Below are 15,573 nucleotides of genomic sequence, written 5' to 3'. Positions count from 1 at the left end.
CACCTTCTAGCTTGTTACTCATGTTGCAAAAAGGTGGTGTGTTTTGTCTGCCACATATGGTTTCTCCTTTGTGCCCCCTTATCTTTCCTCCCGAATTCTCTCCTGATTCCACACTCACTGGTAAATTAAGGTATTTGAAGAAATATTTCAAATTTTATCATCCTCCATCTGTTCTCTCTGAAATGATGAGATGCAATCCAAAATTATACCAGTATTACTGTATCTTCAGTTTTGGAAATATTTGTGTTGAAACGCATACGTATTCGTTTTAAAATCTTTGGCTAGTATCCAACTGTGTGGCAACTCAAAGTGAAGCCTTCAAACGGCTGATGAAGACTAAGTTCAAACTGCATGCATTAGCAGACAATCAAGCAATAAGACCTGACAGAGATATGGCAAATAATACTAGTGCTTCTAAGATGGCATGTTAAGCTTCAGGCATGGTAAGGTTTCCTTCTGTAATGGAATGTGCTTTTATTAGTTACTAATTATCTAATTATTTAAATGCATAATTTTTCAAATACTTGTATAGAAAAGTATGAGTGGCCTTTAGAGTCAACAGACTTTGTTTTCATTGTTCAATAACACTTACACTTTGACCTTTTGAAAGGCTAAAGGTTGTGCCCTATAGAAAGATAAAACACTGATTAGAAAAGGCTATTTTCTAATCATGTATTGCAGGTTATGAAAATTCTGATCTGTGATCTGGAAAAGCTTTTGGCTCCAAATACCCTATTTCTGAATTCAACAGCTTGAAATTTTAAATTTCTGCTGAAACTGGATATTTTTTGTTCAGTTTTCATGCTGGAGCTTTGACATTGAGTAACACAGAATAATAAAATGCCAGATTATTTAAATTTTAGTCCCCTAGCAGGCAAGTGCAGTTCATATTGTGAACATAAAGTCTATTTTTGTTTTAACTATGATTTCAACATTCTTGACATCACTAGAGGTCCCTTTCCAACAGTTGGTATGCACCATGCACATTTTATGTTAAACAAGGTTTTGAATTAATCCTAGAAGCTAGAAAATTAAGGCAATTAAATAGTTAGAGAATATCCCTATCTACTATGTATGAAAGGCATTGGATATCATCTATAATTCAAGAAATACAAATATGATTCTTAAATATGTTAGTCCTAATTTTGGGTCTTACCTGAGAAAAATGGCTCCAGTAAATATCTTTGTGATGCACTAAACTGTATTTCTGTACATTTATATTTCAAATTTACATAAAGTATATTTTCTAATTATTTCTTGAACACAAATAGTTGTCTGACCCTCTTTAGGCATTCTCTTGTCTTACCAATGCACAAACATTAGTGGACAGTCAAGCAATAATATCTTAGGCATTTAAGTTAGACAGTTTCCATAGGCTAACTTCATAGTCAGCAGAGAGAAATGACCTCTTCCACCATACGATCCAGAGCACTGAAGTGATGCTCTAGCTCTGAATTATGCCTTGTAGGAGTCAGCCTCGTGATTAATGCTGGGTAAGGTGAAAATTCCTTGGGATTTTTTGTAAACTATCAGGTATTTAGAAACCTCTGAATAGCAAATACATGGCGTGACTCCTACCAAAATGTTTGGTGTGCTAGAGCGAAGGTAATCTATTTTGAAATATTTTATACTTCCCTGCACTTTTTTTAATATTACTGATAAATTGTCAATAAATGTGGAGAAAACAGTTCTTTCCACAAATCCTGCAACTCATCAATAAATGCTTTGTCGCTTTAGTTAGACCTCTTGTTTTAATATCAGTCTGATTATAAAGTAATGCAAAATACAGACTTATTTCTAGTGAGACCCATTGTTTTGTCTGGGCTGATCTAAGAGTATCAGTTACTTTTCCACTAACTTTGGAGTTTAATCTTCAGATGGAAAACATTGCATCCCCTTGCAACCAACGTGTGTATAATCTGTTTCTTCCCTCCCTCCCCCTCTTTTTTTCCAGTTCATAGCAGCCAATGACAAGCTGTGGTTTTGGCTTGAAGTTAACTCAGTAGTAGATTTCTTCACAGTTCCTCCAGTGTTTGTGTCAGTATATTTAAACAGAAGTTGGCTTGGTGAGTAAAATAGCTTTTCCTTTTAACAGCTATTATCAAAATACTTAAACTTGGCACATTTTGATACAGCATTTCTTCATCTTGTGGCATCAGTAAGCAGAAGAATGTTACCAAGTTTGTTTTATGCAGTCAATGGGCTATTTCAGCAGACAGGTGGATTATGTCAGACAAAGCACTTGCTAAATCCATTTTGTTGTTCACTCATGAATATAATTCACCTACTGAAATTTGTGGTGAGCTCCAGTTTGGAAGTAGTGTATAACATGAGGGTGTTTTTATAAAACAGTATATTTGGTGTAATTGTCCCAGCTTGCAGCCTCAGAAGACAATCCAGAGCATTCATTCATTGAACTATATTGCCATGAATCATTGTCAATGATGAAATCAACAAAATTTCTTCATATTTTGAACTAATGTAGCTAAGTTTTAAATCCACTGTAACAGTGGATTTAGAAGATTTGCTTAGGCATTACTAGGCTTAACCTTGCATAGGAAAGATTGCTGGGAAGACAGTAGAAAATAATATGCTACAAATAAAAAGGAATACAAAATGAAGCAGAGAAGACAAAAAAAATTGAAAAAAGAACACCTTCAATGTGATATTTTAAGTTTCTTGTACAAATTGCGTATGTCTGTCTACTTAGATAAAATTAAGGCCAAATTTTGGAGTTTTTATTTGATAAAGAGACCCTAAAAATTACATGCTTTGCAAATGCATTGTCTTTAGCCAACATATGTGACCACACCATTTGACAACCATTTAAGGTTGCATTTCTCCAGAAATACAGCCACTAACTGTTCCTGAAAACTAAAGACAGTGGTCAAGTTAAATGTTTTACGTGGAAGGAGATTAAAACAGAGGATCATTTATAGAGATATATTTTTAACTTTATACAGAAATGGGAGGATGTTAAAATTATGAATGATTTAGTATTGTATGAAAAGAGATTAATGTATATATAACCATATTAACCTTTATAGGCTGAAGAAGAAAGCAGTAAAAAAGACCAAAAAAGATCACTACAGATCCTTACATGATTAGTTTCTCCACTGTGTTTGTAAAACTAAGTAAAGCTTTTTGAAGGAGAATATGTCATACAGTTACATATTAATGATAGGAAATCAATTTGAGAAGAAGTATATAAATAACAAAAAGCTCATACTTAGAAGAAAATGCTCATTTCACTAGCTACATCTCAATCCCATATTCTTTGCATTAGGTAGATTAGAGGGATGTATTTTTACCCTTGAATCTGACATATCAAAGAATTTCCCAGAACTTTTAGGTTGAAATGACTGGAAATGAAGGTGAAGCAAAAACTAGAATCAAAGGATCCATAGAAAAGGAGTATGAAATGAGAAAATAGCAAAAAGGAAATAAGGCAAAGGGGTAATTTGAGCTGAATACCATTTTTGACAGTGACTGCATCATTGACTGACTCACGGTGACACAGCAATCTAAATAACAGTATCAACAAGAATAATTAGAGAGTTTGCACATTTAGCAGTTTCTGCTGGATAGTTGTTACATGATTTATGTCATTTTGTGGGCAGAGTTAAACATTGTACTTACATTTATTTATAGAGTTGAAAGGATTTCCCTTTCCCCTTAATTGAGCCAATGTAACTTTCTCTTGATTTCATGTTTATAGTCTCACTTTACCTGTGTTCTGACCGAATTGTTTTGATGCATTCATCACCTGCTGAGGCACAGAATTTTTTTTTATGTAGTCAGCTTAGGACTGACATATTTACAATGCTAGTTTTGCATCTGCTTCCACTATTTATTCTAGAGAGTTTTTCCCTTTAGAGAAAAGCATCCTCAGTGAAATAACTCACTGTGGATTATTGGGGTTCCTCTCATAGCTGTAACTTAGATCAGCAAACTTTTGATTTGAGATGCTGTTATGAAAGACTTTCTAAACAAATGCACTAATATGTGTTAATGATGATTGTCTGTTAACTTTACACCTTTTAAAGAGATGGCAAAATTTGTTCTGCCTGAGGACCCCAAATATTTGGGATATATTATAAGTAATACAATAGCAGCACAGCACTAGAAGTGTGGGTGGAGGGAAAGGGAGGATATTTGGACAATATCACTTACGTTTCCAGGTTAGGTGCCTAATTTTCCTGTATTTTTTATGTAATTTATATAATTGAGAAAGAGAGCGAGAGAGAGAGAGCTGCTTATCCAGAGGGTGATTCAGAATATGTAAGTTCTGGTTCCTGCTCCAAATATCCCTGTGGAAGTAGGGATCACATGGAGGTTAGCCTTCTGTCTAGGCAAGTAATTAGGGAATGCTTAATGTTAGGCAATGCAAGTATCATCCAACATATTGCAGGCTCAGGCATCAGTGTATCCCAACACTTCTGTGCAAGCTCTAGGAGTGTGTTACTGACTAAATGATAAATTTACAAATGATAAATTTCAAGATCGTATAGGAGCCCAAATATAAAAATAAAGTTGTCCGGAATGTAATGTGAGACAGGGTCTTTCAGGTTTATTTCACTATTGATTCATGCCAGTCATTTGTGATGAGTTCATCTAAGTACTAGAGGGAATGAAAGATGCCAGAATGTGGCTCCCTGAATTCCTGGTTTCACCAGAACTGCCCTGGTTTAGCTCACTGACAAAAAAGTAAATACAAACACACACTTTAAATAATATTTTTTAAAAAACAAACTGTCCTATCTCAGAATTAAATTTAATCTTCAGAGCACTAAATGCTTGTGGAAAGATGTGAAATACAGCACTTGCACTCCTGGTTGACCAAAGAAACGCATTATCACAAAATTCTAAAACAGGAGAGGATGCGTGATCTGAAYGTATCATCTTATTCCACTATAGTGGAAAGCCAGTTACCTTTCTTCCTTTTATTACGTTAGTTCAAAAATGCTGCCATTCAGCTATTATGTAGCTCTTAGGACGTAAAGATTTCCTCTTTGCCCTCTTCTCTTTTTGGTCCAGTTAATCATGAAACATATTTGTGTATCTCAAAATGTTGTATATGAAAGATATTTTCATTCATTGTGCATGAAGGATATTGCTTTAATCTTCCAACTAGATTCCAGTATGCAAACATAATTCAATATGTGAAATGGATCACATGATGTTTTTCAACCAAAAGAATTTTATCAACGGTAGAGTTTTCACTATCTGCTGTACAGATGAAGGAACAACAACACTTAAAACCTGCAAAAACGTCAAATCTTTAGAAAGGATTTCTAGAATATCATTTTTGCTAGTGTACCATAAGCAAAGGAAGTACATGAGCAGAATACAGCTCTAAGGATTTGCTGGCACATGGAATGATCTGCATATTATATTACTGAAAGAATGGGGGAGCAGTACAGAAAGGGAGGAAAATTTTAATGAATCTGGAGGTAATTCAGTGGTATAAGTTGCTTCAACAACCAGCGAAGTCTGTATCTGCTATGCTGTGACTAGGTCTTAAAACTGTACAATTAGAAACATCTCTATTTCCTGATGAAGTTCATTTGCATCTAGATTCCCTTGACATTTTTCCAGCACTGTTTTGCTGACAGTAACATTTGTGCAGATACTTACATATAAACCAACACTATGTTTCATAAGATCATAAATATTTCTTGCACAGAACTGTACAAGAAATTTGATGATAGTGATAAAAGGACAATTCTCCACTTCAAGTGCAGGCTTCTTTGGAGTAGAGAGAATCTTCCCAAGGGAAGAATGATAACGGAAAAGATGGAGTTTCTGATTCTAAAGATTTTACAGGTAATTTTGACCATTAATTTCAACCAAATGATATCAGTGCAATGCTGAGTGTGGGTATTGTCTTTACAGTCAAAGTGAAGGTAGGCTACAAATGTGTTTTTTGCATGAAAACAAAGAATTTGCAGTGAAAGAAGTGATGCTGTGCTAATACTAGCTTTTTGATACGAAGAAGTCATGATCTGAGTATGACACCTAAATTTTAGATTATCAAATCTTCATTTCTTTGGATAGTTTTCAGTCTGCTAGGCTGGAGCCCTGCAAAACATGGATATCTTCCAGTCATGTTCGCTAATGATTTGCAAACATTCTACATACTATTTAAAACTGTTATTTTATCTTCTGTGGTAGCAAAGGCACTTTACGTAACTGAAATACCTTTTGATCATGCACTTGTATGCTTCTGAGAAAGAAAGTATTGATTTTTATGAACAGACTGTATTGGAATAAATTGCATTGACAGGATGGTATTGACAGAAGAAGATTAAGTAAGTAAAATAGAAACTAGGCTTCATGTTTGCAAGCACATGCAGCTGAGGAACAATCAGCCTTAAGACTACAGTGATTTAAATAAACATAAAAACTATGTTGATTTGATATTCTCCAATATTATCATTGAATCACAGTAGTCAAAGATAGAAAAGATCTATTAAACTAACAGTTTCCTTTTCCTGACTATATACTTTCAGTGCTTGGTCTGTCCTACTGTTCAAAATTTCGAGTGCTAGAAGCTGATTACTAATGTATTGTACTATCAGGAAGGTTTTACCATCATCCTTCTGCCCTGACATTCCCTTTAGTCTAAGCTGCTGTTGAAACCATACTACTTTTCAGAAAATAATTCAAGATTTACAGTGGGGAAGAGAAGGCAGGCAAAGAATGCAAACATCAACACATGCACAGCATAGAGACAGATTCTCTTGGTATGGTGGTTAGTGTACTTAAGTAACAGAGGGAATCTTTTTTTCCACTCCTTGCTCAAATTCTAAGCCCCATTACAGACATCCCAAGTCCTTTTGGATCTGACTCTTGGTCTTTTTTCAAATAGTATTGCTTCCTAGTCTGTGAAGAGTGCTTCCAATGTGTCTTGTAGGCAGCTAGTTTTGTGATTCAGAGGATGAAACTAATTTGCCTTTGTAGTTATTGGAAAGAGTTAGATGGGATTAGAGGAAAAGCACAGTGACTGATTTAGGTGGCTTAAGCTGATAGTGCAAATGCCTCCTAACCATACAGCAAGTGTGTTTCAAGATGAAATAACAGCTGTTAGTTACAAATTTGTGTGGGAAAAACAGACATGGAAAACCACATTTATTTCAAAACCCTGTAGACTTTTTGATGTAAGCACCGCAGAACAATTCTGCCTGAAACCATATTTGAATTCTCAGAAATTTTTGTACATTTTGGAGAATGTGTATATTTTAATGAAACTTTGAGCAGTACCTTAATTATAGTGGCACAAAGAAGTGCTCTGAAAATGAAATTCTAGTGTTATCAATGAGATAGAGGAATTACAAGTTCCAAAACCTTAAAATCATTTCCTGTCTGTTGATACATCTACAGGTGTCAAAATCCTTTCTTAGCATCATAAATTTGCAATAATTTTCAGTGTTTTTGTTGGTTAAGTATTGTGCATTTCTGCCATCTATTGGCAAAAGCTTTGAATATACATCCAAATTCTACAATAATTATATCTTTTCCAGGGCAAGTTTTTACAAAGGTAGTGTATTTTCTACAACTTTAAAGCATACAATGTCATTTTATTTACAGTATAACTTATTTTATATGTAATGGAAGGTAAATTCTGCTAAATGTCCTAAGGGAATTGTATTATGTATACGTGCATGTGCACTACTTTACTTTCCTATACAGTATCATTTCTTCATATACTTAAAATACCTTCAAACAAGTATAAAAATTTTAAATGAAAATCACTCTGAATACTCTTTGCTTTATCATTTGGCAACAATAACTCATTGGAAGGACTGTATTATGTTTGTATTATACAGAAAACAAGATTTTTTGCCTTCTTTTAGATACCTTAATCAATACAGATTTCTTAGAGCTCTGACAGGTTACCAGGAAGAGTGATATTTTGCAATAGGCTTTTTTGTTGGTACAATACTAAATGGAAATATACATTTACAATAATATCCAGGATGGATTCTTATGAGCATTGTTACATGCAAATGGGAAAAAACGCTTCTCCTTCTCTTTGATCCATTGATCGAACATCAGATAAGTTAGCTGAAAGATACCGGAGCAGAGGAGAAACAGACAGTATTGTTCTCAAGTGTCATTAGTTCCTGTCTTCTAGCTGACACTGGTAAAAGCTGTGTGATTACTTCTCCACCACTTCCAGTCCAAACTAAACTGGATAATTTAAACTGTCTTCTATTCCCAGTCTATTACTGAGTGGTACTCACACTGCATAGAGAATTGAGCTTGAATTTATTCTGGTTTCTAGTCCACTCTGACTGGAGTCATAGGTAGGAGGGGACCATATCCTAAATTTGTCTTTTCCTGTGTGAATGGGTGGCAGGCTTGGCCCCAAGGTAATCACACTGTCTGAATGTTGAGGAGCAAGTTAATACTATACATAATACCAGTTTTATTGCTTTAATTAAAAGCTGATCATGATTCCTAGGTTATATGGTCGGAGGGATAGACTGCTTTGACCTCTTGCATATCTCCTCTTCCTATCTTCTTCTGAGAGTTAAGACTTGTTTGAACAAGGATATCTGTTTACTGGTAAAAAAAAATTCAGTCTTGAACTACCCATAAACAATGCATATAGTTTACTGCCACCCTTCTTTGGACATGATCCCAAACCCTATTTGTCACTAGTCTGTCCTCTTCATTATTAAGCATTACGTACTCTAGTTATCATCTGTTAACTCTATTAGCATGGATTTTTTTCCCCCAGATTATTAACAGAAGCACTAAATAACGTAGGGTCAGGAGCCCATGTCTGACAAGACCCCCCATGCAAAACATGCCTGATCAGTTTCAAGACTCAATGTTTTTTAGTCCATTTAATGAGTGCCATGGTAGTGTTATATCCATGATGTATTTTCGGAAAATTTCTTGCAGCACTATGTCAAATTTCTCATAGAACGTTGGGTAAATTGCATTATTATTTTTAGCTTTATCACTCAAACAGATTTAATGGAAAAGCTAGTGGGATAGGATCAGTTTTTCTAAAATACATACTTATTATTGTTCATTATCTTCACCTCTTAATTACTTAGCAATAGAGTTCTTTGTTTTATCTGGGATTGATGCCAGACTGATAGTTACTTTTTAAACATATTGAATTAACATTAACTTTCATACAGATTGCTGGCACTTCTCTAGACTGTATTTGCCAGACTCGTTGAAAATCAACATTTAGTAGTCCTCAGAGCTCCTCAGGTAGTTTTTAAAGCTACTGAATGTGAGTTATCCAGACATGATGACTTAAAAATATCTGGCTTAAACAGATGTGTTTAACATTCTCCCTAGTCACTTTAGGAAGGCAAACATGCCATCATTATGTGATAAAACCACATCACTTGGCTTTTCTCAACTATAAAATAAAACAAGTGTGGGACGCTTCTGCCGTTTCTGCATTATTAGTGAAATGTCTACCATGCCCCTAGAAATAGAATAATACAGTTAAAATGTCTTTTATTTGCAATATGCAGTGAAGTCCTTAACTCTGTTGGCTAGCATAGTTCAAGAACATTTTTTGAGATTTGACCTTTTAAAATAAAAAATATATATTACTTTTTTTGGACTCCTGTTTCATTCATGCACAGTAAATGTAATCAGTATTTTCTTTTAAGCAGCTGAAATTTGAATTCCTTGATTAGTTTTTCCTTGTCTGCCAAGATGAAGTCATAGATGCAACACCTCTCTTGAATGACATACTCTTAGTATTTTGTTGTGGTTATAATATTTAGAACTTCTGAAAGTATCTTAACACTCTTCAGCATATATCTTTCAGAGGGACACTTCCATGGTATAACAGAAACTTCTTTTTTCCCTATGTATTATAGAGAAGAGCTTAAGGAGGTAGACATTAAATTGTCTGATGTGCCCTAATGGTCTGTTGTCTAGTGTTCTATCTCATGTCTTGTCTTCTGGACAATGATCCATAAACATTCATGATCATTGTCTCCCAAATTTAATGACTGAGAAACACAAAATGGCATTTTGCTGTAGACCAATACTCTGTCTCTACTAAATTCTAAGTAGTTAATATTAATTGATTTTTACTGTTTCATTCATATTTCATTCAGTCATACTCCCGCGAGGATAGTGATAGGATAATATTGTCAAATATATTGGATTTATGCTGAAAAATAAATCATTACCATTCCTCTTGTTTCTTACCTAAATGCCTTGCATTTTTGTCTAAGATATTATGTAGTTTTCTTCTCTTCTTGTCCCTTCTTGTCTAATCAAAATAGATTAGATGTGAACATCTCAGCTTCTAGATGTGATATGAAAGACACTGCCATGTTTTTCCTTTCATCCTTCTCTTTATTATCAGTTTTATTACTTTCTGACAACTCTTGGGTCCCCTAATGGTTTCAGTGGCCTTTCAAACTGAGATTAAGACCCTTCTGCTGAAATGAAGGCTACCCAAATTGTGCAATGTTGTGTCTTAATAGAATGTGGAATAATGTTCCACAAGAACAAACCCCTATCCCTCATACTGCTTAGGGATTCTGGGATTCACTTATACTGTCTTCTGGATTTTTTATTCCTTTGCATGAGGGACATTTAAAGTACTATTTAAAATGTCCAAAAAGATCATTGCACATTCTTAATACTCAGATGTCTTCCACATTTTCTGAGCTATCTGCAACCTGTAACCAACCTGCACTTTATCCTGAATGGCAATATGAAAGATCACTGGAAAAATTTTATTTGCCTAGTGGATTCTTGTCTGTAAGAGTCAGTTGAAAGACCAGTGGAAAATTTCTTGTCTTAGCTTCAAGACTCCAAGCATGTTAACCTATACGGTTCCTTGTAGACATTCTATCTATTTATCATAGTACAGAATCCATAGCAAGTATATCTATGCTGCCGAGCCAGTAGAAGATTTTTAAGTTTGAAAGCATGACAATTACAGATTTTCTAGTACCTGTCAATAAGAAGATTTTGTATTCCTCTCCTTTGACCAGATTTTCTATTCCTCTCCTTTGACCAGATCTAAGAGGGTCTTACACAGTTTTCTTGCTGTTTGTTGGAAACATCTAGATTATGATGCTCTTCCTGTCTGATGGTTATATATTATGCACTCATTCTGGCCCTGATGAATGCTGCTTCATTCTTTTGTGACTGATGGTACTGAATTACCCAGCAGGTTTTTTTTTCCTCTGATATCTTCTTTCACTGGTTTCCTGGTAGCTATTTTCTTAATATCTTGAATCTGAGTAATGTTGTTCCAGAGTGTGATTTATTCAAGAACTCTTCAACTTCTTTGTATTTTCAATGCTTAGTGTTTACACTTTTTTAACAGTAATGTGATCAATGTCTGTTTAAGCCCCAAACCAGAAGTCCTTATATCTACCTAGAACATGAGAGCTTATACTCTGGCAATTTTGACATAAGTTTTATGATCTCTAGTGACTATTTCTGAGCTTTAATTCCTTACATATTTCTAAGTCTCTAATTTCTGCAACACAATCTAAAGAATCACTTCTGCCTTCTAAGCCTGGTGTAAATGCTATGAGATGTCCATGTATCTCTCATTAATGCAGCACCGATTGTCTAGTGTGCTCTGGTGCATGAGACTTGGTCTATGAAGAATTAAGAAAAGATGTATCATACAGTTTAAGTAATCAAAAGAAAAAAGACCAAAAAACCTAACCACATTCCTCCTGACCTTTTTGCAAGAATGAATTAGTCATAAAGCAAATCCCAGTGAGACTGAAAGGGATATAAAGTCATACAAAGGGAGCTGGGATCTTGCTGGAAAGACTAGTAATTAGGTATTCCAGAGGAGTCTCTAAAGTTCACCTAGTGGCTATTCTTGCTGAATATCAGAGAGCTCTGAACCTGAGTACTTCAACTGAGCCTGGATGCTTGTATAAACCAGATCATTCATATTCTTTCAGTAGTCTTTTAGTAATTCCTTTATTCAGCTTTTTATAGACACAGTCTTCCAAACACAGCAATTTCCTTCAGTCACTCCCTTAAAACAACTTACCATGCTCATGTGAGCATGGCTGGTAATACACTAGGAGTCACGCGACACTTTTTCTTTTGAATGGGTTCTGTACTGCCTTTTCATCCTGATTCTGATCCTTTCTGACAGGGGCCTTGCAGTCCTCTCAGTGTCTGTACTGGAGGGATTTCCTGTGTTACAGTTTTAGGTCCTACAATACCCCTCATACTTATGTGATCATCTGAAGAACAGATCCCTCAAGTCATTAAGCCTCACTTTCCTCATAATTTCTGATTGATTCATGTTAATTTTTCCAAGAGGCAGGTGTTCGGTTCGCCATCAGTATGTCTTCTTTCTCCCAAACATGTGAATATAATCAGTGATAACAGCAGCTTTAAAAAAGCACAGTGTTATTATTAGAACTAAAGCATTATATAAGAAATCTGTCAAAACATTTGCATGCTCTACTCAGCAGATGTTGCCTGTATTTTGAGGCTAAGTTCATCAGTTTTTAGAATGTTTGGTGTTTAAGGCCTGTTTCTTTGTAGCTTCTTCCTTTCTTCGCTGGACCCATCAAACCACAACAGGTTCTACCCCTTTCCTCTGCTTTACTCCTTCCTCGCCACTGGCAGTTTCTCAGAGAGACTTGTTTTCTGTTCCTTGGTCTCATCACTAAGCTCGCTTTGACCACGAATACTACTTACAGAAACAGCATACAGAGAATAACAGTCTTTAGAGTACTCTTTGTTTCAAATAACTCTTAACACAGATAGCATTCAAAAATGTTTCTGTTCCTTTACTTGTTATTTGTTGTTCTTTCTTGCCTACTGCTGTTACTGCTGTTCCTTGCAACTTAGTTTATACAGCTTTCAATGTCTAATGAAATCCTTGCTCCCTTCATCCTCCCCAGTGTACATACATGCAAAGAATCCCTCCTTTCAAAGGATTTCTAAACTTTGCTGATGAAGTTACCCATCAGTTTGGCAATGATTTTTGTGGCATGCAGTATCAAGAAATTAAAATTTTACAAGTTCTAGTATTTCACTGGGGTGGGGTGAGAGGTTCATGTAATTTGGCCAGCAGCAGCATATATATGTTTTTCTCCTCAAAATGCAGTTATGAATAACAGGGTTGCAGTCACTTCTGAATCCTGTAACTTTTCTATCCAGTATAGACTACTTATAGCCTTTTATTTCTTTATTCAGCTTCACTATAGAAAAAATTCCCATTTATTCAGAAACCATTCTAAAATCTGGAATTGTTCTTGAGCTAGTCAGCCCCATTAAAAGTTCCACTCGGAGCCTTTCAGCTGGAAATGGATCTGATCCAAAAGCCATGCTTCTGAGTACAGAATGGCTGATCATTTTGTCTGTGTACTATTTTCTTTGTTATCGATGAAGAGTGATGCACAGAGCTGGTTGTTCTATTAAGTCTGTAAAGAATGGTTATACATTAAATAATCTTCATTTTTACTTGGGTACATATTCTGGGAGAACAGATTAGATTCTGCTCTTTTTTCTGGTTTTAGTCACTGAGCTGAGACATTGCAGAATTACTAGGGTAACTACTTATACGATACAAGCGATCATAATGAATTGTTAACAAGAAACTAAAGGTTGAAAATTGTTTCATTAATGTTCTTAATACTCCTAAAAATTACAAATGTTTTCAAGGTTATCAATCTTGATTCACTGAGAGAAAAGTGGTTCAATTGTCAGGGGAAATTATTCATCATAGAGGAAAGAAAACAGAGAAAGCTTCTATTTCCAGTTAAGGTATTACTAGTCCTGAGTGTGGAAAACTAAATTTACTTTGTTTCCCACACATATTTCAAAGTGTTGTATTTTTGAAGACTTTGGAAGCTGGTACTTGAAAAGAGTTTCTTTCCAGATCTTCATTATGCCTGTTTAATTAGTCTTCAGAACATTTTGATGTACAAATCTGTTCTAACTTCACTGATTCTTTATGCAGACACAGTTTCTCAAACAGAAAAGGAATTTTATTTCTAGGAACAAGCATAATGCTGGCTTCAGAAGGTTATCAATAGAAACACTTTGGTGAAAAGGCTAGAGAATTTTTCACAAACTTCATTTTCTACAAATATTATGCAGTGATATAAGCCATTAGAAGGCTGACAATTGATATGCACTGTTTTGCAACATCTTAACATGATACATGACTCCTTTTGGTTGTTCTCTCTTTAAGATTTTTCTTTAAACTTGTGGCTTCTCATAAGTGAAGTTCCAACACCTGATTGTAGACCCCCAGGTTCAAATCTTATATTTTTTGGCTATCAAAACTCCAGAATTGGAGGGCAATGCAGATTTCAGTAAAAGTTATTACTTTAAGTTAGTTGGAAATTAATAAGGAAGGAAAAAATAAAACCATCTACGCTAGAGAGCAAATTGTAAATGCTACCGGGAAGTTTTGACAAATCATAAATCATTGCAGTTCTCACATGGTTTATGATGGTCTCAGAAATATTTTGATGGAATTACAGGCATTTCAAGCACAGTTACACTGCATTTAATTTTCAGTCCCATATAAATAATTTATATACCAAACCACCAGTTGGTCTCCTTTTTAGAAAGCAAAAACTTTTTTTTTCTTTTTCAAGTTTTCATCACTAGTAATGCAGTGAGATTCTTCTTCCTGAACCAAGGCCTGGCCAGAGTGGGACCACTTCAGAAAGAGACTTTATTTTGGATTGATTAATGGTGCTGTATATGTGGATCAAGGGAAAGTCAAGAGAGTACTGGGTTAAGATTCTCACTCTTATTATAATTGCAGACCCAAAAGAGGAAACTCCACTAATATTTTTAATTAGTTGCACTGCTTGACCATCACTTGACAGGCAACAATCTCATTGGGATTAGGTGAGATTACATCTCGTGCTTCTCTGCCTCAGGTATCAATATGAGCAAAATTCTTACCTTCTTACTTATGTGACTTTCAGAAGTTGGATGGATTGCAGCTTGCAACAGTGCTTCATTCTTCCTCTGTCTGTTGCTTGATACACTGTTTTGTAAATTCAGTACTCAGTGATGCTATACATAGTATCATATGAGATGCAGAGAAGGAAAATTTGGGATATAGAGAAAAGTGTTGTTCCAGCTACATTATCTAAGGCTTTTTCTGAGCTTGTGTAGGATATTTTTACCATCTGGTGGAGTTTCATACTGTTTTGAACCAAGTTAAGAAAAAAGTATTGCTGTATCTTTCATGATTTGCCACCTGTTTCATACCAATTTTTGAACCCCTAAGGATCTCTAGTACTTCTGTATTTAAAGGGTCCACGCTCACATTATGCAGGGCTTATTCCTGATTCACTACTGGCCCCCAGACATTTTGCATTCATTAACCTTGGCATCACCTGCAGCAGTGTTTAGTCTCATACTATCTCAAATTTTAAATAATAAAATAAAAATGTAGCAGAAGAAATACATATATCAGGTCCATAAATGGAAGGGCATTTCTCTGCATCACAAAGGTGTCTCTGGAGTTATTGACTTCACCATAACAACTTGTACTGCAGTGCTGTACCTGACAACTTGCCAGAAGGTCTTTACCAATAAAGCTAATGATGCTTAGAG

The 15,573-nt window shown here is 35.2% G+C and overlaps 1 protein-coding gene across 18 annotated transcripts in view; it reads left to right on the top strand.

The window, feature by feature from the left end:
* The window catches only part of KCNMA1 (potassium calcium-activated channel subfamily M alpha 1), a 545,549-nt gene that overhangs the window by 330,220 nt on the left and 199,756 nt on the right, over positions 1-15,573 (top strand). For all 18 annotated transcript variants that reach the window (XM_026056020.1, XM_026056024.1, XM_026056027.1 and 15 more), the window contains exon 5: positions 1,955-2,066. In XM_026056020.1, the coding sequence (XP_025911805.1) occupies positions 1,955-2,066 (112 nt within the window). The remainder of the gene's footprint in view (positions 1-1,954; positions 2,067-15,573) is intronic.

Source organism: Apteryx rowi, unplaced genomic scaffold, assembly GCF_003343035.1.
Source record: "Apteryx rowi isolate R43461 unplaced genomic scaffold, aptRow1 scaffold_129, whole genome shotgun sequence".
Taxonomy (NCBI): Eukaryota; Metazoa; Chordata; class Aves; order Apterygiformes; family Apterygidae; genus Apteryx; species Apteryx rowi.
Note: the sequence above shows the minus strand (reverse complement) of the source record. Positions and strands in the feature narration are given on the sequence as shown.